The sequence below is a fragment of the Neoarius graeffei genome, chromosome 8 (assembly GCF_027579695.1).
Source record: "Neoarius graeffei isolate fNeoGra1 chromosome 8, fNeoGra1.pri, whole genome shotgun sequence".
Taxonomy (NCBI): Eukaryota; Metazoa; Chordata; class Actinopteri; order Siluriformes; family Ariidae; genus Neoarius; species Neoarius graeffei.
Genome location: NC_083576.1, coordinates 81042277 through 81069649, shown reverse-complemented (window position 1 = coordinate 81069649; position 27373 = coordinate 81042277). Strand labels below are relative to the sequence as shown.

The following is a 27373-nucleotide window of genomic DNA, read 5'->3' as shown; positions in this document are numbered from 1 at the left end:
ATACACACATGGATAGGAAAAAAAAAAACCAAAGGCCCAAAAATGGCCACCATGTTACATAACACTCAAGAAAAGAACATAACTGATACTGAACTGATATGATAACGTTGAGAACTGAACACATGGCAGGTAGAATATAAGAGACGTCACTGAGTACAGAAGAGCTGCAAGTGGAGTTATATCAGTAAAAGGGGTCATGAGGGTCTGTTTAGCACTTTTTACCGTTTTTGTGGCAGCATATTGCCGTAAGGTCTTCACTGGGTGAGTTTGATTGTAATTTAAAAAACAATATTTCTGGAAATCTGTACTAATATTTGTTTCATAGAGAATGGCTAAGATCAATAAACCAGTGATTTATATTTACAGTGGTGTGTGTGTGTGTGTGTGTGTGTGTTGTAAGAGAGTAAAGATCCCACTGTGTACAAGTTTATTTATTAAAAAAAATGCTGCATTCTTTACTCTACAGACCTTTTCTTTTAGTTTTATACCCTTCTTTCATTGTGTGATTTAAGAACTCAACAATGTCACTCACTGTATTGGATTCTGTATTTTTCCCCAAACAGGGACCAGGTTCTTCGAGTTAATGCAAAATCTGAGGAGCAAATTCAGCTCTTAAAGGAGTTGGAGAACAGAGAAGTGTTGGAGGTATTGGCCTTAAACATATCAGTATGCTAATTTTATGACATTGTGATACAGCTCTAGTACTATGACGCTAGGAAAACGGGTACTAAACAGTACTTTGGGGTAAAGAGTGCATATGAGCATGTTTCACAAACACAACAAAAAAGGTGACAGTTTTTATTCCATTTTTTAGATATAAATATGGGGCGGCACGGTGGTGTAGTGGTTAGCGCTGCCGCCTCACAGCAAGAAGGTCCGGGTTCGAGCCCCGTGGCCGGCGAGGGCCTTTCTGTGTGGAGTTTGCATGTTCTCCCCGTGTCCGCGTGGGTTTCCTCCGGGTGCTCCGGTTTCCCCCACAGTCCAAAGACATGCAGGTTAGGTTAACTGGTGACTCTAAATTGACCGTAGGTGTGAATGTGAGTGTGAATGGTTGTCTGTGTCTATGTGTCAGCCCTGTGATGACCTGGCGACTTGTCCAGGGTGTACCCCGCCTTTCGCCCGTAGTCAGCTGGGATAGGCTCCAGCTTGCCTGCGACCCTGTAGAACAGGATAAAGCGGCTAGAGATAATGAGATGAGATATAAATATCTATACACTATACAGCCAAAAGTTTGTGGACACCTGACCATCACACTCGTGTGCTTGTTGAACATCCCATTCCAGATTTAGTCCTTCCTGTGCTGTTATAACAACTTTCACTCTTCTGGGAAGAAATCTAGATTTTGGGGCATGGCTGTGGGGATTTGTGATCATTCAGATACAAGAGCTTTAGTGAGATCAGGCAGTGACGTTGGGTGAGGAGTAATGTCTGGGGTGCAGTCAGTGTTCCAGTTCATCCCAAAGGTGTTCAGTCAGGGTTCTGTGCAGGACACTCGAGTTCTTCCACTCCAACCTTAACACACCGTGTCTTCATGGAGCTCGCTTTGTGCCCAGGGGAGCAGGTTTGGGCCTTTTGGATCTAGTGAAGGGAAATTGGGAACAGTTTGGGGAAGAACCACATGTGGGTGTGATGGCTAGGTTTCCACAAACTTTTGGCCATATAGTGTATATACAGCAGGAATATCTTGTATTTAGAAATGTGCATTTAATGGCATTCCATTAAAACTTTCCTCTAAATTAAACCAATTATACTCTTATGGACCATTTATGTACCTTAAGTCACATATCCATGTTTCCATGACATAGCATCCCTGTGATATCATGCTAATAATATGTGAGCAATTAACACAGGAACATAAAAAATAATTTACAAAAAAATCCATGTGACAACAAAACCATATGTATTACATGTGATGTATCTAAAAAAAACGTGAGTCATGTGATTATTCACTCTGTGTGTAAAATTGATTTATAAAATTCCCCGACTTGCTACAATGATTAACGAGAACATGAGTGATGGTGTAGCTCACTCCGGCCACGTCTAGACCAGAAGGAACGATCTAAAGTGGGCCACTTTGCGCAATAAATGTTGCAAGCTATATACAGAATCGATATCCACCCTAGGAATACCGACCTATTTTCCAGAAAGAATCCAAAATGGCGAGGAATTGACCGAGAAGAAGCGATTTTTGTTGAACTGCTCATTAAGGCTTAATTAGGCTGTAATTTCATTAATAATCGTAATGAAGCAAATCTGGGTAGAAGTTCTATGCACCCTAGCTTCCCCTACCTTCATGGTAGAAAGAATCAAAATCGGTGAAGAATTGAGGGAGAAGAAGCGATTTGTGTGGAAACTGCTCATTAGGGATTGATTAATTACTCCATATCTTCATTATTAATTGAGATTATGCAAATTTGTGTAGAAACCATATGCACCCCAGGCAGACCTACCTTTCTGCCAAAAAGAACAAAAATCAGTGAGGAATTGAGAGAGAAGAAGCGATTTTCATGAAATGTGGATGATGACGGACAGACGATGGACAACACATGATGGCATAAACTGATCACCTGTCACCTGGATGAGATAATAATTATTATTATTATTTTCTAAGCTAAAGACATATTTTAGGGCGGCACGGTGGTGTAGTGGTTAGCGCTGTCGCCTCACAGCAAGAAGGTCCGGGTTCGAGCCCCGGGGCCGGCGAGGGCCTTTCTGTGCGGAGTTTCCATGTTCTCCCCGTGTCCGCGTGGGTTTCCTCCGGGTGCTCCGGTTTCCCCCACAGTCCAAAGACATGCAGGTTAGGTTAACTGGTACTCTAAATTGACCGTAGGTGTGAATGTGAGTGTGAATGGTTGTCTGTGTCTATGTGTCAGCCCTGTGATGACCTGGCGACTTGTCCAGGGTGTACCCCGCCTTTCGCCCGTAGTCAGCTGGGATAGGCTCCAGCTTGCCTGCGACCCTGTAGAACAGGATAAAGCGGCTAGAGATAATGAGATGAGAAGACATATTTTAAGTTACAAACATTAAACAGCTAAAACATTAAAATATAGACAAAGCGCAAATTTTTTTTTTACAAAAATGCTAAAAATACCCTGTTTACAATTTATACTTAAAAATGAGTCTATTTGCATAAGAATTCTTTAATATATTGGAATTTATTTGAAGGTGATGGCTACTGCTTTTCATTAGGTTATATGATTTTTCTTTCCTTTTCGGTAAAACAGCGTATAATGGCTGGGACAAGTCTAAACTACATTTCTTTTATAATATTAACATCTGCTTTCTCAAAGAGATTACGAATATTTACTTTGTTTGATCTGTATTTCCTTTTATTCTGTCCACATTCACTGGATATGAGCAATCGCGCGCTCTGATTGGCTACTCTACTACTAGGATATCAGCTCATATACCGTGAGTAAAGATAAACAAAATGGCGGAGCGTGTTGCTGAACGAACCATGGACGAAATAAAAACTCTATTCAAAAACAAAATCCCAAAAAAATAAAAATAAAAAGCAACAAAATAAGGAATAAAAGTATTTGATGGTAAGAACATCTCTTTTTTTATTTTTCAAGAATTATTATTATCGCATTTTTCACAAATTGCTAGGCATTTCGCCGGTTTGTTTACATTCTAAGCGGAAATTATTTAGTCGGATGTTTTATGTAAAGATTTTATTTACTGAATTTGCAAAAAATAAAAATAAAAATGCTCTGTTTCTCAAAATCCAGTGAATGTGGATAGAATAAAACAGTTATTCCACTCAATCTCATCGTACATGGTGTATAACCAACTCGGTGCTACTTGTCTCACTGGCTATCAGCTCATGTACGACTCGATTTTGTGGAATAACTGTTAATTAAAATGTCTGTCTAATAAATCTGAATTTGTGTCAGATCTGAGTCGGAAGCACCATAAATACAGAGTCCATACAAAAAATTAGGTAAAACTAAAGTAAAAAGTAAATCTACCTCTACAGTGGTGCTTGAAAGTTTGTGAACCCTTTAGAATTTTCTATATTTCTGCATAAATATGACCTAAAACATCATCAGATTTTCATACAAGTCTTAAAAGTAGATAAATAGGACCCAGTTAAACAAATGAGACAAAAATATTATACTTGGTCATTTATTTATTGAGGAAAATGATCCAATATTACATATCTGTGAGTGGCAAAAGTATGTGAACCTTGGCTTTCAGTATCTGGTGTGACCCCCTTGTGCAGCAATAACTGCAACTAAACATTTCTGGTAACTGTTGATCAGTCCTGCACACCGGCTTGGAGGAATTTTAGCCCATTCCTCCGTACAGAACACCTCACATGGGTTTCCTCACATGAACTGCTCACTTCAGGTCCTTCCACAACATTTTGATTGAATTAAGGTCAGGACTTTGACTTGGCCATTCCAAAACATTAACTTTATTCTTCTTTAACCATTCTTTGGTAGAATGACTTGTGTGCTTAGGGTCATTGTCTTGCTGCATGACCCACCTTCTCTTGAGATTCAGTTCATGGACAGATGTCCTGACATTTTCTTTTAGAATTCGCTGGTATAATTCAGAATTCATTGTTCCATCAATGATGGCAAGCCGTCCTGGCCCAGATGAAGCAAAACAGGCCCAAACTATGATACTACCACCACCATGTTTCACAGATGGGATAAGGTTCTTATGCTGGAATGCAGTGTTTTCCTTTCTCCAAACATAACGTTTCCCATTTGAAACAAAAAGTTCTATTTTGGTCTCATCCGTCCACAAAACATTTTTCCAATAGCCTTCTGGATTGTCCACATGATGTTTAGCAAACTGCAGACGAGCAGCAATGTTCTTTTTGGAGAGCCGTGACTTTCTCCTTGCAACCCTGCCATGCACACCATTATTGTTCAGTGTTCTCCTGATGGTGGACTCATAAACATTAACATTAGCCAATTTGAGCAAGGCCTTCAGTTGCTTAGAAGTTACCCTGGGGTCCTTTGTGGCCTTTCTGACTATTATATGCCTTGCTCTTGGAGTGATCTTTGTTAGTCAACCACTCCTGGGGAGGGTAACAGTGGTATTGAATTTCCTCCATTTGTACACAATCTGTCTGACTGTGGATTGGTGGAGTCCAAACTCTTTAGAGATGGTTTTGTAACCTTTTCCAGCCTGATGAGCATCAACAATGCTTTTTCTGAGGTCTTCAGAAATCTCCTTTGTTCGTGCCATGATACACTTCCACAAACATGTGTTGTGAAGATCAGACTTTGATAGATCCCTGTTCTTTAAATAAAACAGAGTGCCCACTCACACCTGATTGTCATCCCATTGATTGAAAACACCTGACTCTAATTTCACCTTCAAATTAACTGCTAATCCTAGAGGTTCACATACTTTTGCCATTCACAGATATGTAATATTGGATCATTTTCCTCAATAAATAAATAACCAAGTATAATATTTTTGTCTCATTTGTTTAACTGGGTTCTCTTTATCTACTTTTAGGACTTGTGTGAAAATCTGATGATGTTTTAGGTCATATTTATGCAGAAATATAGAAAATTCTAAAGGGTTCACAAACTTTCAAGCACCACTGTACCTGAGAAAAACTTTCCTTTCTGAGTGACCTAATTACATACAAATATTTATTTGCCATGGTTAACTTAGCCTGTACATGCTTAGTGTATTGACAATTCTCTTGAAACGTCATCCCAAGAATAGGCAATTCTACACACTGTGGAATGTTATGAACAGGGCATAGGTCTTGGCCGTAGCCTTTCTTGCAGAAAATAAGCTGTTTATATGATTGCATAGAAATTGTTCAGATACCAACATAAGAATAAACTATTCTGTGATCATTTAGCTGGACTTCTGGACTCATCCGGTGTCCAGTGACCTTCCAGTTGACATCCATGTGCCCTATGGCAGTCTGAGCGCTGTCTGGAAATTCCTTCAGGAGAACGAGATCCCGTTCCATGTTATGATCAAGGATTTGCAGGTGAGAAGGACGTAATGCCCTGGATACACGATACATCCAAATAGTGGATTCTAATAAAGTTAAAGTTGCTCACTGACAGTAAATTAGCTTTATAGCAATGTCCTGATTTTGTTGTGCGACAGGAACTCGTGGATAAGGAGCAGGAAGATTTACAGCGTAATGCCATGAAGGGTGGTGATGAAAAGAGCTTCAACTATGCAACATACCACCGGCTTGATACAGTGAGTACTCCCATCCTCCACTCACACACACACACACTTATACACTGTTATACCACAGCGCTGTTCTAGTCTCAACTCTGATTGGTTAAAAGCTGTTGTTTCATTATGTATAAGTGCTAAACACATCCCAGGTTTATATTAATGCACTTGAGATGGTATTGTTACTATAGCAACAACTTGCACGGGGACTTGTATGGTGGTCGTGCCACATGAAAACGTATAATTGTTCATCTAGGAGATGTTTATTTGGCATTTTTGGAAGGCGTCTCCAGTGTCAGTGCAGTAAATCCATTCCTTTAAAGCTAGACTGCCTTTCAGATTTTTCAAGTGTAGGTTATAAAAAGAATTTTCCCCGACACCCAATTATTTTTGTTTAGTGGGCCGAAAGCTACTGAATTCAAATCATAGACTTCCAATTTTATTAGTTTTTTTAAATAGAACGATTAATGAATTTAGAGCCATGTGGCCCGAAATTCTCCGCTATTTTTTCCTGCTTCACCATGACCCAATTCAAGATATTACATCATGCATCACGTGGTGGGCTTTCCCCATTCGCGCAAGGCATTGTGGGATACAAATTTGAAACAAGAGAGAAAAACGGAGGATGTGAGTGTGCGAATGAAATGTGAATGACTACAGTAACGGAAAGCGAGAAGAAAAGACGTCATGTTATATATGAAGGAAAGGAAACGCAGGACCAAACTAATAAATATCGGCGGTCAGCGAGCACCTCGGTGTGATCAGCTGTTCGTTTAGCGACAGAATGATGGAACTGTCAGTGCACGCTCAAAGGGAAACCTGTAGATGGCAGGAATGCAACACTGTGGATGCCAGCTGTCGTAAAACCCAAAAGAAGAAGGAAAAGAAGAAGAAGGTAAACCTGCGCATGTGCACACGGACTTCCTCTGTCTGCTTGACTGCGCGAAGCGAGCGATTTCATGCACATTATTTGCTTGGGAATCCCCTCAAATTAAATAACTTCCCAACCACGCAATGGCCTGGTTTGTTTGTTTGTTTGTTTGTTTGTTTGTTTGTTTGTTTTTGAGATATTGCAGAAATAAAAACATATAATCACAATCACCAAATTTCAGAGGGAACTAAATTTCAGCGATTTTATGAAATCAAAAGGCCGTCTCGCTTTAAGTTTTCTGACGTGTGAAAGTCGGATTTCGGGAAGTCGGAAAGTTTGCGACTTGAAGTGTCTTTTTAACATGAAAAGCTGTATTTTTGTTTGTTTGTTTGTTTGTTTTTATCATGTTAACTTCAAGTGAGAGAAAGAGAGACTGGTGAGGGAACTGGGAACTAACTTGGGAGGGAGGGAATGAACTTGTTTTACAGATATTCAATGATATTAAATGCTACAATAAATGGATAAAAAGTATCTTGTGTTATTCTTTACTAAATTAAGAATATCAGCTATTGGTAAATCACTGTGGAATAAAACAGGAATATGGTAGTAAATGAATGTATTATTCATTCAATCTTTATTCATGCAGATCTACAGTTGGATGGACAGTATGGTGGCCAGTTATCCCAATTTGATATCCAAAGTGCAGATCGGAAGTTCTTACGAGAACCGTCCCATGTATGTGCTAAAGGTGAGGATGAAAATTGATAGGCAGATGTGAATGTACGTGTTACAGGTCAAAAAATTTCAACCTAGGCGATTTTTTTTTTTTGACCTGGGTTAAAATTTTTAACCTAGTTCATAATTTCCAATCTACATAAAATTTTGGATTATCTAAGATTCTTAAAAGGAATTTTCCATCACTTTTTTTCTCTCTTTCTTCCATCTACTTCCTCTCTGTCTACACCTACCAAGTATTTCCTCTTGTCTGTCTGTCTATTTTTATCTCCCTAATTAGCATTTTTTAAAAAAATCTTTTTTCATACTTAACCAGGATTCAAACTCAGAATCTTCTGATTCTTAATGAACATTTTAACCACTAGACCAGTAATGATTGTGATGGAAGGTGTGATATATATTTTGAATTTATCAATGAGTCCAGTCTTATTACGTCATTAAGTAGTTTAAAATCCAAAGTCTTCCCAAATCCTAAACCTAACCCTAGATATAGTAAGTCTCCCTAATACAAGGAGCAAATTATGAACTGGGTTAAAAATTCTAACCTAGGTTGAAAAATTCCACCTGACCTACAATTCTGGTCTGTAAGGGTACGCTGACACTTGCACGATTCCGTGGCATGCATTGGCACGACTCGAGTCGTGCCAGTGCACAAACTAGTCGTAAACTGGCGTGAAGTGTGTGTAAACCCGTCGTGACTGCGTGCCATGTCGGGACGAGAATTTTGAAATGTTCAAAATTTTGGTCACGACAAAATTTCGCGACAGGGTCGTGAACTATGCGCAAACTGTTCGTGATCTCGTCGTGCCAGTTCGTGAATGTGGACGGGCACGCATTCGTGAACTCGTCGTGAACTATGCGTGAACTAGTCGTGAACAGTGCGGGAGCCTCCCAGTTCGTGCCCCAAAATGGCACGACTTGCCACGACAAAATCGTGGCCAAAAGTCGTGCAAGTGTCAGCCTAGGGTAACAAATGTCACATTGACTCAAAATTGCTTGAGGAACTTGGGTATGTGTTATGGAATAATTAATTCTGGATATGCTTTTAGTTTAGCACTGGTGGAAGCAACAGGCCTGCAATCTGGATTGATGCTGGAATACACTCTAGAGAGTGGATCTCAACCGCCTCCGCTTTGTGGATGGCTAACAAGGTGAGCCACTTGATGAAAGTCCAAATAATACCCTTTATGACTATCTGAATGTTTGTTATTTCATAAAAATGAACAAATCTGTTTATTTCAACCTAGTATTTTGTATGTTTCCTTCTATATTCATTAGATGGCTACAGATTTTGGCGTTGATCCTTCTGTGACTTCTCTTCTGGGAAAAATGGACGTCTATCTGATGGTCGTGACCAACCCTGATGGCTATGCCTACACCCATACTAATGTAAGTCTATGATTTTTACTGAAATTGTCACGACAATTAGTTACATGGTACATCTGGCAGATGATTTTACTCGAAACAGCTTCCAATTCCAATCACAAAGAGTATCTGATGAGTTGAGAGGTCATGATGTTGAACCTCAAGCTGGGGTTCTCAAACTTTTTATTTATTTATTTTTGCATCCAATGATTCATCCAGAGTAAAAACAAATTCCAAGGACCGCCACATTAGTACAGCACTGATTTTAATTTCAAGAACAACAGAGCATGTGGATCACAATAGTTCAAGGCATTCAAAAGTCAAAGCCCCTTCCCACACCATGTGGCACCAATCTCCGTTTCTGTAGAAGAAGAAGAAAGAAACCTTTATTCGTCACAGGCACACTTCAAGCACAGTGAAATTCATCCTCTGCATTTAACCCATCTGAAGCAGTGAACACATGCACACACATCCAGAGCAGTGGGCAGCCCAGAGAGTCAGGGGTTCGGTACCTTGCTCAAAGGCACCTCAGCCCAAGGCCGCCCCACGTCAACCTAACTTGCATGTCTTTGGACTGTGGGGAAAGACTGTGGGCACCCAGAGGAAACCCACGCAGACACAGGGAGAACATGCAAACTCCACACAGAAAGGCCCTCGCCGGCCGCTGGGTTCGAACCCAGAACCTTCTTGCTGTGAGGCGACCGTGCTAACCACTACACCACCGTGTAATAGGCCTCTCGCCTATTACATAGCTAGGGCTACGGGGGGGGCTAGTCCTCTGGTAACCGCGAGAGTTTGACTCCCCACTCGCATCTGTATTGCAGCGTGCCTTGCCAGATGTCAGTAGGTACCATTTTTATGATGGTCTTTGGTATGACCCGACCATGAATAGAGCTCACGATCTCCCGATCGAGAGGCGGACACGCTAACTACGACGCCAACTCGAGGTTCAAGGCATTAGAGCTTTTTATTCCTGAACTTTTTACTCATCCAGATATATGGTATTGTACACAAGTCTTAGGCACATGTAAAGAAATGCTGTGGAACAAAAATGGCTTAAAAAATAATGAAATGAAATGTTTCGACATTAAAAAATGCTATAAACAGTAAGCAGTAAGCCATAATAAATGAAACAAAGTCAATATTTGGTGTAAAACGACCCTTTGCTTAAAAAAAAAGTAGTCTCAGGTCCAATGAGTGCAGTTTTATGTGGAAATGAGCTGTAGGTTTTACTGAGCATCTTACCGAACCAGCCACAGTTCTTCTGGACACTTTGACTGTCACACTCGCTTCTTCATTCTGCACCAAAACCCAGGAGCCTTCATTATGTTTTCTTTTTTAATCTGAAAAGTGCGTTCTCATCTCATCATCTCTAGCCGCTTTATCCTTCTACAGGGTCGCAGGCAAGCTGGAGCCTATCCCAGCTGACTACGGGCAAAAGGCGGGGTACACCCTGGACAAGTCGCCAGGTCATCATAGGGCTGACACATAGACACAGACAACCATTCACACTCACGCTCAATTTCGAGTCACCAGTTAACCTAACCTGCATGTTTTTGGGACTGTGGGGGGAAACCAGAGCACCCGGAGGAAACCCACGCAGACAACATGCAAACTCCACACAGAAAGGCCCTCGCCGGCCCCGGGGCTCGAACCCAGGACCTTCTTGCTGTGAGGCGACAGCGCTAACCACTACACCACCGTGCCGCCCAATGTAGAAATCATAAAATAGAAATCTATAACAAAGTTTGTATGAAAAAAATAGGGTGTCTAAGACTTTTGCACAGTACTGTAGATTTGAAGCAACTCAAAGATTCAAATTTAGGTCCTACATATTTACTTTTAGATTGCTGATATATTAAAATGCACTGCTCAACTGTTTTTGTTACTAAATTCTTTCTGTTCTTAATTTCGTCCTCGGCGTGTATAGTTTTGCACTCAGTTTTCTTTATCAGCAGCTTCACGGAAGTGCAGCAGGTAATGTTGCATCTTTACAGCTCCAGAATTCCCAGTTCAGTCCCCAGTTCAGCTTTCTGTCTGTGTGGAGTTTCATATTTTCTCCGTGTGTCAGTGTAGGTTGTCTGATTTCCTCCCAACTCCCAAAAACATGCCAGCTGGAGGATCAGATGAATGAATGAATGAATGAATTGGTACAGTACATTATACAGAAAAAAACCCAGACTGATTGTGAATGTATTTACAAAGTGCCGTTGATTTTATTTTTTTCATCTTACGAAATTACTTAAAACCAGATCCTAGGTCTGTCCATGGAACACGACATGAGGCAGGAGTATGCGCCAGTCCATTACCATGCATGTACACATTCATACGCCCAGTTTACATCTCCAAGTAACTTAATGTCGCCAATCCACCTACATGCCTGTTTCTTGGAGGTGGAAGGAAATCCATGCAATGAAAGAAATTGTGAAAAAGGTAGACAATGTCCTGAGCTCAGGATGGAACCAGGAACCCTGGAGCTGCGAGCAGGGTCGATTCTAGGATCAGACCTTTAGGGGTGCCCAGCCTCCAATCAGAACGTCATGCATACAGTACCTTGCAATTAATCGTCTCGTCTCGTCTCGTCTTCTTCCGCTTTATCCGGGACCGGGTCGCGGAGGCAGCAGTCTAAGCAGGGAAGCCCAAACTTCCCTTTCCCCAGACACCTCGGCCAGCTCCTCGGGAAGAACACCGAGGCGTTCCCAGGCCAGCCGAGAGACATAGTCCCTCCAGCGTGTCCTGGGTCTTCCCCGGGGCCTCCTCCCGGGGGGACATGCCTGGAACACCTCCCCAGGGAGGCGTCCAGGAGGCATCCGAAAAAGATGCCCGAGCCACCTCAGCTGATTCCTCTCGATGTGGAGCAGCAGCGGCTCTACTCCGAGCTCCTCCCGAGTGACTGTGCTTCTCACCCTATCTCTAAGGGAGCGCCCAGCCACCCTGCGAAGGAAACTCATTTCGGCCGCTTGTATCCGCGATCTTGTCCTTTCGGTCATTACCCAAAGCTCATGACCATAGGTGAGAGTCGGAACGTAGATCGACCGGTAAATTGAGAGCTTCGCCTTTTGGCTCAGCTCCTTCTTCACCACAACGGACCGGTAAAGCGACCGCATCACTGCGGAGGCTGCACCGATCCGCCTGTCGATCTCACGCTCCATCCTTCCCTCACTCGTGAACAAGATCCCGAGATACTTAAACTCCTCCACTTGAGGCAGAACTTCTCCACCAACCTGGAGAGGGCAAGCCACCCTTTTCCGGTCGAGAACCATGGCCTCGGACTTGGAGGTGCTGATTCTCATCCCAGCCGCTTCACACTCGACTGCAAACCGCCCCAGTGCATGCTGAAGGTCCTGGTTTGAAGAAGCCAACAGGACAACATCATCCGCAAAAAGCAGAGATGAAATCCTGTGGTTCCCAAACAGGATTCCTTCTGGCCCCTGGCTGCGCCTAGAAATTCTGTCCATAAAAATTATGAACAGAACCGGTGACAAAGGGCAGCCCTGCCGGAGTCCAACATGCACTGGGAGCAGGTCTGACTTACTGCCGGCAATGCGAACCAGACTCCTGCTCCGTTCGTACAGGGACCGGACAGCCCTTAGCAAAGAGCCCCGAACCCCATACTCCCGAAGCACCCCCCACAGAATACTACGGGGGACACGGTCGAATGCCTTCTCCAGATCCACAAAGCACATGTGGACTGGTTGGGCAAACTCCCATGAACCCTCGAGCACCCTATGAAGGGTATAGAGCTGGTCCAGTGTTCCGCGACCAGGACGAAAACCGCATTGTTCCTCCTGGATCCGAGGTTCGACTATTGGTCGAATTCTCCTCTCCAGTACCCTGGAGTAAACCTTCCCTGGGAGGCTGAGAAGTGTGATTCCCCTATAATTGGGGCACACTCTCCGGTCCCCTTTCTTAAAAAGAGGGACCACCACCCCAGTCTGCCACTCCAGAGGCACTGTCCCTGACCGCCACGCGATGTTGCAGAGGCGTGTCAACCAAGACAGCCCCACAACATCCAGAGACTTGAGATACTCAGGGCGGATCTCATCCACCCCCGGTGCCTTGCCACCGAGGAGCTTGCAAACCACCTCAGTGACTTCGGCTTGGGTAATGGACGAGTCCACCTCTGAGTCATCAGCCTCAGTCTCCTCAGTGGAAGACATGACGGTGGGATTGAGGAGATCCTCAAAGTATTCCTTCCACCGCCCGACAATGTCCCCAGTCGAGGTCAACAGCTCCCCACCCGCACTGTAAACAGTGTTGGCAGAGTACTGCTTCCCCCTCCTGAGGCGCCGGACGGTTTGCCAGAATTTCTTCGAGGCCGACCGATAGTCCTTCTCCATGGCCTCCCCGAACTCCTCCCAGTTCCGAGTTTTTGCCTCCGCAACTGCCCGAGCTGCAGCACGCCTGGCCTGCCGATACCCGTCAGCTGCCTCGGGAGTCCTGGAGGTTAACATGGCCCGATAGGACTCCTTCTTCAGCTTGACGGCATCCCTTACTTCTGGTGTCCACCACCGGGTTCGGGGATTGCCGCCACGACAGGCACCGGAGACCTTGCGGCCACAGCTCTGAACAGCTGCGTCCACAATGGAGGTAGAGAACATGGTCCACTCAGACTCAATGTCCCCCGCCTCCCTCGGAAGCTGGGAAAAGCTCTCCCGGAGGTGGGAGTTAAAGACCTCCCCGACAGAGTGCTCGGCCAGACGTTCCCAGCAGACCCTCACCATACGTTTGGGCCTGCCAGGTCTGTCCAGCTTCCTCCTCCGCCAGCGGATCCAACTCACCACCAGGTGGTGATCAGTTGACAGCTCAGCCCCTCTCTTCACCCGAGTGTCCAAGACATAGGGCCGGAGATCAGATGAAACGACTACAAGGTCTATCATTGACCTCCGACCTAAGGTGTCCTGGTGCCACGTGCACTTATGGACACCCCTATGCTCGAACATGGTGTTCGTTATGGACAAACCATGACTAGCACAGAAGTCCAATAACAAAACACCACTCGGGTTCAGATCGGGGAGGCCGTTCCTCCCAACCACGCCCCTCCAGGTGTCACTGTCATCTCCCACGTGAGCATTGAAGTCCCCCAGTAACACAATGGAGTCCCCAGTCTGAGCACTCCTCAGTACCTCTCCCAGGGACTCCAAGAAGGCCGGATACTCTATACTGCTATTTGGGCCATAGGCACAAACAACAGCAAGAGCCCTCTCCCCAATCCGAAGGCGCAGCGAGGCGACCCTCTCGTTCACTGGGGTAAACTCCAACACATGGCGGCTGAGCTGGGGAGCTATAAGCAAGCCCACACCAGCCTGCCGCCGCTCACCACGGGCGACTCCAGAGAAGTGGAGAGTCCAGCCCCTCTCGAGGAGCTGGGTTCCAGAGCCCAAGCTGTGCGTGGAGGTGAGCCCGACTATCTCTAGCCGGTACCTCTCAACCTCCCGCACAAGCTCAGGCTCTTTCCCCCCCAGCGAAGTGACATTCCATGTCCCAACAGCCAGCCGCTGTGTCCGGGGATCAGGTCGTCGAGGCCCCTGCCTTCGACTGCCACCCAATCCACATTGCACCAGTCCCCTACTGCTACCTCTGTGGGTGGTGAACCCACAGGAGGTCGGGCCCACGTCAGCTCTTCGGGCTGAGCCCGGCCGGGCCCCATGGGCAAAGGCCCGGCCACCAAGCGCTCGCATACGAGCCCCAACCCCGGGCCTGGCTCCAGGGTGGGGCCCCGGCTGCGTCATCCCGGGCGACGTCACGGTCCTCGGATTTTTCTCCATAGGGGTTTTGGTGAACTGCTCTTAGTCTGGCCTGTCACCTAGGACCTGTCTGCCTTGGGAAACCCTGACAGGGGCATAATGCCCCCGACAACATAGCTCCTAGGATCATTCAAGCACACAAACCCCTCCACCACAATAAGGTGGCAGTTCAAGGAGGGGCCTTGAAATTAATACATTAATAAAACAATAATACTTAATAAATTACTTTGAGTAACGAGTTTTACACCACTAAATATTTTTTAAAGAAAATGAATAATGGAATATGCTGCTCGCAAATGTATTCAACCCTTTTCACCCTTCTGCAAAGCTCAGTTCAATTAGGTACACATTACGATGGTACTTTCAAAAGCAGCCTAATTAGTTGAATGGTCTTTTGTAGTGTCTAAGAATAATTCAGAATGAATAATCAGATTTCAATATAATACACCTGTGTTAGGGCGGACCCTTTAGTTAGTTAATGAAACCTGAAGCAAAGACTCGCACTGTGTCCGAAATCGCTCCCTACTCACTATATAGGGCACTATATAGTGAGGACGCCATTTTGTAGTGCTGTCCAAAACGATAGTGAGGATTATTTACACCCTATATAGTGCACTCAAAGTATCCCACAATGCATCACAAAAAGTAGTGTACAACCGATGGTCACTAACCAAAGCAATATATCCCATCATGCACTGCGGTCACGCTGAAATAAATAAAATTAAAAATCTCAAATTTGATTTAATAAAAGGCAGCAGCAAAGAAGAAAGTATTCAGCCTTGATTTAAAAAACTGAAAGATGCAGGTACTTTGTATTGATTAATGTGGGAAATACGCTCATGCACTGTAAAAAATGATTTGTTGTTTTAACTTAAAAAATTTAGTGCCCGGGCTGCCTTAAAATTTTGAGTTCACTGAAATTAATATAGTAAGTTCACAACAATTTAACTTACTATGTGAATTTCAATGAACTCAAATTTTTAAGGCAGCCTGGGCACTAAATTTTTTTAAGTTAAAACAACAAATCATTTTTTACAGTGTGATGTATTTATCACAAAAACATATGCATGTATTTATTATTTTGAAAACCCACCAGCCGACTGATCTGGCACGTTTTAATTGTGCGACAATAACGACGTAAATACCAACGTGACCGACTAGTGTCTGGAAGTGTTTTTTTTTTTTTTCATTTTACCAATGAGCTCACTATATAGTCCTCTATATAGTAATTCCCTATATAGTGAGTAGGGAGTAGTGAACGAGCGAGCGATTTCGGACACAGGGAAAGACTCATCCTGTGTCCGAAATCACTCACTACTCAGTGGACTATATAGCGAGTTCGCCATTTTGTAGTGTCAAGTCAAGTTTATTTGTATAGCGCTTTTAACAATAAACATTGTCGCAAAGCAGCTTTACAGAATTTGAACGACTTAAAACACGAGCTAATTTTATCCCTAATCTATCCCCAATGAGCAAGCCTGTGGCGATGGTGGCAAGGAAAAACTCCCTCAGACGACATGAGGAAGAAACCTCGAGAGGAACCAGACTCAAAAGGGAACCCATCCTCATTTGGGCAACAACAGACAACATGACTAGAACATTAACAGTTTTAACATGAAGTCAGTTTTGTTGATGTTATAAACTCTTCATTGATGGAAACTCAAGTGCAAAACTGTTCATGCCAACTGCAGTCCTAAAGTTAGCAAGTTAACTGTAGGCCTCAGCCATAAAAGCATTACTGTAAGTGTCCAGAGCGTCCTCCAGGTGTGACTTTCAACTGTCCACATGGGGCCGTCCTCCACAGGAGCGATGTGATGAGACTCCAACAGACACAGGGCACCAGGATGGATCAGGCAGGTCCGAGGAGCAGAAGAGGTCAGCATCTCGATCCCAGGACTGACATGTAACTCAGAGGGACAGATTGGGGGGAGGGGGAGAAAACACAGGTTGTTAGGTATGCCCAAGGTCACCTCAATAAGTAGGAACAGTATACACTTTGCGCTGAGTACAAGCAGGGACTCCGGCAACTAACTATGACAGCATAACTAAAAGGGGAGAGCCAGAAGGTAACACAGGCATGAGGGAGCCCCGGGACATAAAGCAGCAGCCACTACACCGTCAACAAACTCAAGCGAGCGGGGACTGACAGCATCCATACATCCCAGTTTACCAAAACACTCTGTCTGAGGATCCTCCAGATCTACTCCTTTACCTCATAAACACCATTAACACAAGGCTTGACTAAACAGATATGTTTTCAGCCTAGACTTAAACACTGAGACTGTGTCTGATTCCCGAACGCTACTTGGAAGGCTAATCCGAATGTATAGTGAGAATTATTACACCCTATATAGTGGACTCATAGTATCCCACAATGCACCATGAAAAGTAATGCACAACCAATGATCACTAACCAAGCAATATATACCATCATGCATTGCTGTCGTGCTGAAAGAAAAAACAGTGTGTTGGGGTGAATGGATGGAGGAAGAAACATTGTAAATAGATATTTAAGTACAATTAAAAACAGCAAAAGAATAGAAAAAAGTTAAAATAGAATAAGACAAATAAAATACAAGAATAAAAGTTAGGGTGCAGAGCGAGGAATTAATCAAAAGCCTCAAATTTGATTTAATAAAAGGCAGTGGTAAAGAAGAAAGTATTCAGCCTTGATTTAAAAGAACCGAAAGATGCAGCAGAACTTTGTATTTATTAATGTGGGAAATACGCTCAGTAAAATATGGATTTATCACAAAAATACATGCATGTATTTTATTATTTTGAAAACCCACCAGCCAACTGATCCGGCACGTTTTAATCGTGTGACAGTAATGATGTAAATAACGGCACAGTGGAGTAGTGTCCAAAAGCTTTTTTTTATTTTTATTTTACCAATGAGCTCATGATATAGTCCTCTAAATAGTAATTCCCTATACAGTGAGTAGGGAGTAGTGAATGAGTGAGTGATTTCGGACATAGCCTCAATCATGACAGCCAGAATTTTCCAAAGTTCCACCAGTTTGTTGGAAGGCTCTTTTTTTGCATGCCAAACTGATCCTGTGGGTACTGAGACAGCTTTAATTCTCACCTGTTTTTTTTTAAACATGCATATCCATTGATTGGGGGGGGGGGGGGGGGGGGGGGGAGACATTTCCAAAAAATCAGGGTTTCTTTCAGTACTTCAATTCACTATCCATAAATATACAATAAACAAACCATCCGTCATCTGTAGCTGCTTATCCTTTATCGCAGGCAAGCTGGAGCCTATCCCAGCTGACTATGGGCAAAAGGCAGGGTACACCCTGGACAAGTCACCAGGTCGTTGCAGGGCTAGCACAGAGACAAACAACCATTCACACTCACATTCACACCTATGGTCAATTTAGAGCCACCAATTAGCCTAACCTGCATGTCTTTGGACTGTGGGAGAAACCGGAGCACCCGGAGGAAACCCATGCAGACACGGGGAGAACATGCAAACTCCGCACAGAAAGGCCCTCGTCGGCTGCTGGGCTCGAACCCTGGACTTTCTTGCTGTGAGGCAACAGTGCTAACCACTACACCACCATGCCGCCTTATAAACAAACCATGAAGCCCAATTCAGTCAAAATAGGAAACTTTCATTCACTAAAATAATAAAGGACATCAGTTAGCTCCTTGCCTGCCAACTAGCGATGTGCCAGCAGACTACAAGCTCAGAAAGCTAACATTAGCTAATAATCTCTCATGAACTACCCTATGTTAGCTAACATTTTTTTGACACTATTTAGAGAACAAATATACATAAGTATAGGGTGGCACGGTGGTGTAGTAGTTAACATTGTTGCCTCACAGCAAGAAGGTCCTGGGTTCAAGCCCAGTAGCCGGCGAGGGCCTTTCTGTTTGGAGTTTGCATGTTCTCCCCGTGTCCGTGTGGGTTTCCTCCGGGTGCTCCGGTTTCCCCCACAGTCCAAAGACATGCAGGTTAGGTTAACTGGTGACTCTAAATTGACCGTAGGTGTGAATGTGAGTGTGAATGGTTGTCTGTGTCTATGTGTCAGCCCTGTGATGACCTGGCGACCTGTCCAGGGTGTACCCCGCCTTTCGCCCGTAGTCAGCTGGGATAAGCTCCAGCTTGCCTGCGACCCTGTAGAACAGGATAAAGCAGCTAGAGATAATGAGATGAGATATACATAAGCAGACAATTTTTAAGTAATGGTAACGACCCTGCGTTATCAGAACATTCTGCACTTTTGATTGCGAAAGTTTCAGGTAACGTGTGTTTTCAATCTGCACCACTGATTTGTGTCATGAAATTACATTTTTGTCTCCTTTCTGCCGCGAGCATCGTGAATCTTATTTATTCATGATGAGCCTCACAGTTGAAGCATCCAACGCCGATGTGAGTGCACCGTGACATCATGGCATCAACAGCACTGGACATTTAAATCTGTTTGCGTTTGAACCTGTACCAACTTCAGGAGACAAGTTGGCAAAATGTAACGCGAGGAGATGATGTCAGAAAATAATAATAAAATGCACTATTCCTACTACTATTACTATTGCTATTTTTAGGGGTGCTAAGTTGAAATTTAGGAGTGCTTGAGCACCCCTAAAAAGGGTCTAAACTCGCCAGTAGCTGTGAGGTAGCAATGCTTCCAGTTGCACTACTGCATTATCTGCCATAGAATAGCCTTCTATTAATAAACTAGGTTCCTGAAGCTGGGTGGATAGAAAAAAATCCATAGCCCTGATTTTTATGGAGTTGTTTATCTTAACAAAATGTTTTTAGAACCGTATGTGGCGCAAGACCCGCTCTGTCAACCCTGGTAACTCGTGCCGAGGTGTCGACCCCAACCGAAACTGGGATGCTGGCTTTGGTGGTAAGATGATCATCCTAATCACTTTCAATAACTGTAAAGATATTCATCCTTGAGACTTCGATCTACACTACCGTTCAAAAGTTTGGGGTCACTTTGAAATGTCCTTATTTTTGAAAGAAAAGCACTGTTCTTTTCAATGAAGATCACTTTAAACTAATCAGAAATCCACTCTATACATTGCTAATGTGGTAAATGACTATTCTAGCTGCAAATGTCTGGTTTTTGGTGCAATATCTCCATAGGTGTATAGAGGCCCATTTCCAGCAACTCTCACTCCAGTGTTCTAATGGTACAATGTGTTTGCTCATTGCCTCAGAAGGCTAATGGATGATTAGAAAACCCTTGTACAATCATGTTAGCACAGCTGAAAACAGTTGAGCTCTTTAGAGAAGCTATAAAACTGACCTTCCTTTGAGCAGATTGAGTTTCTGGAGCATCACATTTGTGGGGTCGATTAAATGCTCAAAATGGCCAGAAAAATGTCTCGACTATGTTTTCTATTCATTTTACAACTTATGGTGGTAAATAAAAGTGTGACTTTTCATGGAAAACACAAAATTGTCTGGGTGACCCCAAACTTTTGAACGGTAGTGTACGTCTTTGCATGCTCTCTACAGGCCCTGGTGCCAGTAGGAACCCGTGCTCTGATTCCTACCATGGACCTTCTGCACACTCCGAGATCGAAGTGAAGAATATCGTGGACCTCATCAGGAACCATGGCAACTTCAAGTCCTTCATCTCCATCCATGCCTACTCTCAGCTCCTCATGTACCCGTATGGATACATCTGCAACAGCATCGCTGACCAGGCTGAACTCGTACGCTGTTTCATTCTTTTGTTGAATTCTTATTTCTGATTGGTCAGAAGGTGATGATTAATTTCTCTAACAGCAGCTCTGACAGTAGTACCAGCTGCAAGGCAAATCACTGGTTTATTTCGATCAATGCGGTTGTTCTAACATGCGTCTTGTATGACGGACTCTTCACATTCTTGACATAAGTTTTCTGTGAGGAGATAATTGGTTAGCATTGATGGAAGGAGTCTCTAGTGTCAGCATTTTTGTAACAGTCAGGAAGTTTTCTGACATGGGAAAGTTGTACTTCTTGCTTTCCAGTTTCTCAGTGACGTGACAAGCTGTACTTTTTTTTTTTTGTCCTGTATTAAATTCAAGACAGGAAATAAAGAGACTGGTGAGGAAACTACTGTTTATAGCTGCTGTAATGGAAGTCATAACATTAACTTATTTTGTAGATGTTCCATAATGTTCAAGGTAATTATAAACAGATATAGTTTGTCATTGTTTCATTAATATAAATTTGTAATCATTGGCAAATAAGAGGAACAAAACACTTTGTGACTTTTATAGGAAAATCATCAACATTGAGATGGTAACTCTGACTCCGTTTCATCACACCACCCAGTGGTTGATTATTTAAATAATATTGGCTGGCTTTTTTTCGTGGTATATCAGATATATTCCATTCAGCTAGCATGATATTGAACGAGTCGAAGACGAGTAGCTGAATGGAATATATCTGATATACCACGAAAAAAGCCAGCCAATATTATTATTATTATTATTATTATTATTAGGGCGGCATGGTGGCGTAGTGGTTAGTGCTGTCGCCTCACAGCAAGAAGGTCCGGGTTCGAGCCCCGTGGCCGGCGAGGGCCTTTCTGTGCGGAGTTTGCATGTTCTCCCCGTGTCCGCGTGGGTTTCCTCCGGGTGCTCCGGTTTCCCCCACAGTCCAAAGACATGCAGGTTAGGTTAACTGGTGACTCTAAATTGACCGTAGGTGTGAATGTGAGTGTGAATGGTTGTCTGTGTCTATGTGTCAGCCCTGTGATGACCTGGCGACTCGTCCAGGGTGTACCCCGCCTTTCGCCCGTAGTCAGCTGGGATAGGCTCCAGCTTGCCTGCGACCCTGTAGAAGGATAAAGTGGCTAGAGATAATGAGATGAGATTATTATTATTATTATACACGCTCTTCATATCAGCATTCTCAAAGGCCAGTGCGAGCTTACCCACAACTTGGCACTGTTAGCGTGGCAGTGCAGTCACCTTCCAGCCGGTGTAGCATTCATCAGTAGTGTTAGTGAATGCTAATAAAGCGGTCAACCAGTGCTATCGAGAGCAAGTAGCACAGGCTAACGACCGAGAAATTAAAATTTCTGTCTCCAGACTCTTCTTCCGCGCACGCTCACCACAGTATTTTTCACTCAGACTTAAGTATCCATTTCCCTCTGTAATTTACTTAGTTACTTTTAAAATCAACATCGACAACTACACACAATGGACCAACCTGGCAGCCAAAATTCTCTCAAAATCTTCCGTATTTAATGAAACAAACCTGGCAGCCATGTTTATTTATAAATTGTCACAGTTGCTCGCTAGCGTGGAAGTTTTACGTCTCCGATGTGTCTCTTTTCCAGTTTTTTTATGTCCGTTGGTATGTTTTTCTCTTGTAAGTATGCATGAAGAATATCTAATGAAGTTTTGGGAGCCTTTTGGGTGTTCAACGCGTGTTTCTCTTTCCTGGTGAGCACAGAAATGGTTGTGCGTATGCACAGCAGAAAGGTTTCTCATTGGATATTCGCATGAGCGCCGACTTGTGACGTCATGTTGTCTTGACAACCATGCAATATTGTGAACCATATTCAACACTCCTTCATTGGGTAGAGTGGCGTAATACACGTAGGATAAGCAATATGATAACAATATTGCATGCTATTGAATCAAATGAATGAAACTTGCTAGAAGGGAATAGAATACATGTTTTTATTCCATCAAAAAAGTGTACTGTATGTACAACCCCGATTCCAAAAAAGTTGGGACAAAGTACAAATTGTAAATAAAAATGGAATGCAATGATGTGGAAGTTTCAAAATTCCATATTTTATTCAGAATAGAACATAGATGACATATCAAATGTTTAAACTGAGAAAATGTATCATTTAAAGAGAAAAATTAGGTGATTTTAAATTTCATGACAACAACACATCTCAAAAAAGTTGGGACAAGGCCATGTTTACCACTGTGAGACATCCCCTTTTCTCTTTACAACAGTCTGTAAACGTCTGGGGACTGAGGAGACAAGTTGCTCAAGTTTAGGGATAGGAATGTTAACCCATTCTTGTCTAATGTAGGATTCTAGTTGCTCAACTGTCTTCGGTCTTTTTTGTCGTATCTTCCATTTTATGATGCGGCAAATGTTTTCTATGGGTGAAAGATCTGGACTGCAGGCTGGCCAGTTCAGTACCCGGACCCTTCTTCTACGCAGCCATGATGCTGTAATTGATGCAGTATGTGGTTTGGCATTGTCATGTTGGAAATGCAAGGTCTTCCCTGAAAGAGACGTCGTCTGGATGGGAGCATATGTTGCTCTAGAACCTGGATATACCTTTCAGCATTAATGGTGTCTTTCCAGATGTGTAAGCTGCCCATGCCACACGCACTAATGCAACCCCATACCATCAGAGATGCAGGCTTCTGAACTGAGCGCTGATAACAACTTGGGTTGTCCTTCTTCTCTTTAGTCCGAATGACACGGCATCCCTGATTTCCATAAAGAACTTCCAATTTTGATTTGTCTGACCACAGAACAGTTTTCCACTTTGCCACAGTTCATTTTAAATGAGCCTTGGCCCAGAGAAGACGTCTGCGCTTCTGGATCATGTTTAGATATGGCTTCTTCTTCGAACTATAGAGTTTTAGCTGGCAACGGCAGATGGCACGGTGAATTGTGTTCACAGATAATGTTCTCTGGAAATATTCCTGAGCCCATTTTGTGATTTCCAATACAGAAGCACGCCTGTATGTGATGCAGTGCCGTCTAAGGGCCCGAAGATCACGGGCACCCAGTATGGTTTTCAAGCCTTGACCCTTACGCACAGAGATTCTTCCAGATTCTCTGAATCTTTTGATGATATTATGCACTATAGATGATGATATGGTCAAACTCTTTGCAATTTTACACTGTCGAACTCCTTTCTGATATTGCTCCACTATTTGTCGGTGCAGAATTAGGGGGATTGGTGATCCTCTTCCCATCTTTACTTCTGAGAGCCGCTGCCACTCCAAGATGCTCTTTTTATACCCAGTCATGTTAATGACCTATTGCCAATTGACCTAATGAGTTGCAATTTGGTCCTCCAGCTGTTCCTTTTTTGTACCTTTAACTTTTCCAGCCTCTTATTGCCCCTGTCCCAACTTTTTTGAGATGTGTTACTGTCATGAAATTTCAAATGAGCCAATATTTGGCATGAAATTTCAAAATGTCTCACTTTTGACATTTGATATGTTGTCTATGTTCTATTGTGAATACAATATCAGTTTTTGAGATTTGTAAATTATTGCATTCCGTTTTTATTTACAATTTGTACTTTGTCCCAACTTTTTTGGAATCGGGGTTGTATAATAATTTCTTATGATGAGTCGCCACCATGTGACTGATTCCCTATTTATCTTTTCTGAACAATTGCTAGCAGAATTTACCCCAGCCAGTATGCTTATGTTGAGGATGAACGGTGTATTATAGCAGGCTATGCACGCTAGTTGGTCAAAATGATGATCTAACCTGCTGATCTGTTTTGTTTTTTGTGTTTATTAGGATTCTGTGGGTAGACGTGCAGTGCAGGCCCTCAGCTCTGTGTATGGAACCAGCTACAGAGTCGGAAACATTTGCAAAATCATCTGTGAGTCGACGCAACCTTCATTCTTTCTATTTGCTATCTCTGGCAGTTTCTGTCATGCTCATGTATTGTTTATCTTCTCACTTCAGATCAAGCCAGTGGTGGAAGCATTGACTGGAGTTACAACAGCGGTGTCAAATACTCCTTTGCCTTTGAGTTGCGTGACACCGGTCGCTATGGCTTCCTCCTCCCGGCCAATCAGATCATCCCAACTGCGACTGAGACCTGGCTGGCTCTTAAGTACATCATGGAATATGTGTCTGACCATCCTTATTAGGATAATACTTAATGTGAAATGGAAAATAAAGATCCAATTTTGTATTCTAACAGAAAGTGGAATGTTGCTAAAATAAATACAAGCTAATGAGAAATATTATTGAGCACATTGAATATTTAAGCTGTTTAACAATTTCTCCTATAGTCTGAATTGAATTCATGGTTAACCTTGTTTTAAATAATTATTACACACTGCCCGGTCAAAAAAGTCACACACACACACACACACACACACACACACACACACACACACACACACACGTGTAATTTGCTGGATTGCCTTTAGATTTGATTACAGTGCACATTCTCTGTGGCATTGTTTCAACAATATTATGCAATGTCACAACATTTATTTCCATCCAGAGCTGCATTATTTTTTTGCTGACATCTTCTTTTGATGATGGGAGAGTCGAACAACTCTGAAAAAAAGTCTTCTCCAGCATCCCAAAGACATTCAGTGGTGTTAAGGTCAGGACTTTGTGGTGGCCTGTGTGAAAATGATTCCTCATGCTCCCTGAACCACTCTTTTACAATTTGAGCCCTAATGTTATGCCTGTGACAACAGGAAAGGAAAAAAATCCATAGATGTGATAAACTGGTCGTTCCAGTACGTTCAGGCCATCAGCTGACTTCATTTTATTGGCCCATAACATTGCTGAGCCTCGACCTGACCAACTGAAGCAACCCCAGATCATAACCCTGTCTCCAGAGGCTTGTACAGTGGCCACTATGCATGATGGGTGCATCGCTTCATGAGCTTCCCTTCTTACCCTGACAAACCCATCACTCAGAAATAGGGTCAGTCTGGACTCATCAGACCATGTGACCTTTTTCCATTGCTCCAGAGTCCAATCCTTATGCTCCCTAACAAACTGAAGCCTTTTCTCCTGATTAGTCTCACTAACAAGTGGCTTTCTTATAGACACACAGCTGTTTAGTCCCAATCCTGTGAGTTCTCATCGCATTGTGAGTATGGAAATGAACTTAATTTCACTATTAAACATAGTCACGGGTTCTACTGTCAATTTTTTTATGATTTGACTTCACCAATTGTTTAATTGATCTCTGATCATGCTCAGTCAAGATTTTTTTCCCAACTACAATTCTTCTCCACAGTTGATGGTTCACCACTACCCTTCCAGGTTTTAATAATGTGTTGGACAGTTCTTAACCCAATTCCAGTCATTTCAGCAATCTTCTTAGTTGTTTTCGTTCCTTAACCCCTTCGGACACAAGGAAAAATGCTATGGAACTTCATGTGTACAATTGTACACATTATGTCCAAGGGGGGGCGGCACAGTGGTGTAGTGGTTAGCGCTGTTGCCTCACAGCAAGAAGGTCCGGGTTCGAGCCCCTTGATCGGCGAGGGCCTTTCTGTGCGGAGTTTGCATGTTGTCCGCGTGGGTTTCCTCCGGGTGCTCCGGTTTCCCCCACAGTCCAAAGACATGCAGGTTAGGTTAACTGGTGACTCTAAATTGATTGTAGGTGTGAATGTGAGTGTGAATGGTTGTCTGTGTCTATGTGTCAGCCCTGTGATGACCTGGCGACTTGTCCAGGGTGAACCCCGCCTTTTGCCCGTAGTCAGCTGGGATAGGCTCCAGCTTGCCTGCAACCCTGTAGAACAGGATAAAGCGGCTAGAGATAATGAGATGAGATGTCCGAAGGGGTTAATGCAGGCCAATAATTTGACTCTTCTGAAACACAGTAACATCTTTTCCATGACCATGGGATACGTCTTCTGAAATGGTTGTTTAAGAAATGAGAAGCTACTCACTGCATCAGTTAGGGTTAAAAGAATTATTGCCTGCTGAAACATATTAATCAGTGCAGTAATTATTCAATCAAAAGGTCTTACGTATTTGCTTATTTAAATCCAAATGGTGACTTTTTTTGTCTAGGGAGCATATGTTACAAGAAAAAAAATTACTCGAAAATAACCCAACATCAGTGAATAAACAATGCGACTCTTGATATATATCCAGATTTGAAAACATCTTAGCATATTACTACTTGTAATAATTTAACAGAATATTTTTCTGCATTTAATAGAAATACATGAGAATACATTATCATACAAATGTTACACAGGATAGAATCTACTGGATGTGATTTTTTCTTAAAAAAAAAAAAAGAAGTGTAACAACTGGTCCCTAAGCATTTTGGTACCATTTGTCAATATTAATTACAAAATATCAATGTGCTAGTTTTTCAATCACACTAATAAAACATTTCTCTTTCTCTCTTTTTTTTATTTAACTGATAGTGTTTGCCTGATAAGCTTTATGAATTATTATAAAGGTTATGAATAAATGTGTGAAAATTTATAATGCCAACAATCACTATTGCAATCACGAAACCATGAAGTAAGAATGAAATTTTTTAGTCACACCTGAGTCAGGGATCGATCAACTCAATTCTATGATCCGAAGACAAAATACTAAAGCCAACATTATGCTGAACAGTTGTACGCTGTATGATTTTCAGCCTGATTTTGCTGTTGCAGGTACAATCGCACATCATAAAGGAAAATCTCTGGGTAGGAGTTGATAGCAGTGGTCTTAGAAGACATAATGTGATGTGTTCACCAGCAGTCGATTTGGTAACTGTGACAAAAGACAGCTGATGACAATGTTCTGGCAGTGTCAGAAAAT

General features: G+C 42.9%; 1 protein-coding gene across 1 annotated transcript; it reads left to right on the top strand.

Annotated features, from left to right (window-relative positions):
* The first annotated feature begins 196 nt into the window (after positions 1-196).
* On the top strand, positions 197-24723 carry cpa4 (carboxypeptidase A4). The gene is made up of 11 exons (XM_060927079.1): positions 197-261; positions 564-645; positions 5840-5974; positions 6097-6195; positions 7692-7793; positions 8830-8931; positions 9059-9169; positions 19664-19754; positions 20372-20571; positions 24365-24449; positions 24536-24723. Exons 1-11 carry the CDS (start codon positions 197-199, stop codon positions 24721-24723), a joined length of 1260 nt encoding a protein of 419 aa, XP_060783062.1.
* The last annotated feature ends 2650 nt before the right edge of the window (positions 24724-27373 follow it).

Bases quoted from the DNA above. Each gene is read 5' to 3' on its own strand.
- cpa4 (XM_060927079.1), top strand. From the start codon at position 197: ATGAGGGTCTGTTTAGCACTTTTTACCGTTTTTGTGGCAGCATATTGC. The intron at 9,170-19,663 runs GTAAGTCTATGA...AAATGTTTTTAG, and splicing joins ATGCCTACACCCATACTAAT to AACCGTATGTGGCGCAAGAC. The intron at 24,450-24,535 runs GTGAGTCGACGC...TTCTCACTTCAG, and splicing joins AAACATTTGCAAAATCATCT to ATCAAGCCAGTGGTGGAAGC.